At 34.4% G+C, this 1,622-nt stretch overlaps 1 protein-coding gene across 1 annotated transcript in view; it reads right to left on the bottom strand.

Annotated features, from left to right (window-relative positions):
• Positions 1-1,494, bottom strand: part of LOC111386203 (G-type lectin S-receptor-like serine/threonine-protein kinase SD1-1) — a gene marked incomplete at its 5' end in the record, with an annotated part of 4,059 nt that extends 2,565 nt beyond the window's left edge. Inside the window, 4 exons of the mRNA XM_023010657.1 lie at positions 99-186; positions 269-506; positions 788-1,010; positions 1,337-1,494. Coding sequence (XP_022866425.1) covers positions 99-186; positions 269-506; positions 788-1,010; positions 1,337-1,494 — 707 coding nt within the window. The remainder of the gene's footprint in view (positions 1-98; positions 187-268; positions 507-787; positions 1,011-1,336) is intronic.
• Positions 1,495-1,622: the final 128 nt, after the last annotated feature.

The raw sequence follows: 1,622 nt of genomic DNA, 5'->3' as shown, positions 1-1,622 counted from the left end.
TGGAGAGATCATAGAAATAAATACTCTGTACTGACATGTCCAAGAAGGTTATGGTGATGATCCCTGTTAGAAAATTCTCTGTTTCTTTTGTCACTTACAATCTCAAGCATTATAACACCAAAGCTAAATACATCTGATTTTACTGAGAATATGCCATTCATTGCATATTCTGGTGGCATGTAACCACTACACGAAAAAATTTCCACGAAATTAAGGGCGGGTAATCAATAGAAGTGTATTTCTTATATTATAGCATTGAGATTCTTACTATGTTCCAACTACTCGACTTGTGTTTGCTTCAATCTCATTTCCTCCAAAAATTCTAGCCATGCCAACGTCTGATATTTTTGGGTTCATGTCAAAATCTAGCAAAATGTTGCTAGCTTTGAGGTCTCTATGGATTATTTTGAGACGGGAATCTTGATGAAAATACATAAGGCCCCTGGCAATGCCATTTATAATGTGGAATCGCTTTGGCCAATCAAGCAATGCACTGCCCATTAAATCTGCCAAAAAAATTTCTTTGTTGTGAGAATAATTTGTCTGTTGGATACTCAGAAGTTAGAAGTCATTTCCAATATATAACTGAATATCTTCAACCATTAGTTGCGTAAAACTGCATCTGCAATGAAAAGATAAAGTTCTGGGCTCTAGTTTGCATTTGATCAATAAATCTTTGCTTATGGAATTGAAAAATGTTTATTAATATCCACTATGTCATTATGTATAACCCTTACTCCCGATAGAACTTACATTGAGCTAACAGTGCAAGATGAATATTTCTTACCAAATAGAATCAAATCTAGACTTCTATTAGGCATGTATTCATAAATCAGCATCTTTTCCTCTCCGTGAATACAACATCCTAGAAGCTTCACAATATTTCGATGCTGGAGTTTAGCGATACAGTTAACTTCATTCTTGAACTCAACAAGTCCTTGGTGGAAAGTTCTGGATAGCCATTTGATAGCAATTTCCTGCCCCTCTTCCATCACGCCCTGTTTCAGAACCTGTGTGTAAAAGTTAGTCATTTTGCTCAATTGCAATTTACTTTTCACATGTGATTTAGTGAAACATTGATGCCTTTACATGTATTAATGATTTCCCCGCATATGCAAAGTAAGAGTAATAGTTTATGAAACAAGTAAAACAAAGATGTATATAGAAAGCTCATTTTGCTATAAGAGAAAAAATGTTGATCTATATTCCAAAAAACATTTATAAAAATTAGTTTTCCCCCCTTAATCTACAACATGTTTATACCGTATGTTGAGTAAGTGTCAATCCCCACTGTAGTACCTGCCCTATTATATCCCAACAAAAAACTGCCCATTACCTTGTAAACAGGTCCAAACCCACCCTCTCCGAGCTTACAGTTTATTGAAAAATTATCAGTAGCTTTAGTTATTGCTTGCAAGTCAAACAGTGGCAGCTCTATGCTTTCGTTGTGATTTTCATCATTGTGATCACCCGTATATTTGTATCCAAGCCTGCCTGAAACATAAAAGATGAAATGGATCTAACTTAATAATGAAAAGAAAAGAAGACTTCCACTTACATAAGTTGAAGATCATATTTAAATAATATGCATGTAGCCCTATCTAATATATTAAGCTTTTATA

The sequence above is a fragment of the Olea europaea genome, unplaced genomic scaffold, assembly GCF_002742605.1.
Source record: "Olea europaea var. sylvestris unplaced genomic scaffold, O_europaea_v1 scaffold3461, whole genome shotgun sequence".
In the NCBI taxonomy this organism is placed as follows: domain Eukaryota; kingdom Viridiplantae; phylum Streptophyta; class Magnoliopsida; order Lamiales; family Oleaceae; genus Olea; species Olea europaea.
This window is presented reverse-complemented; position numbering and strand designations above follow the sequence as displayed.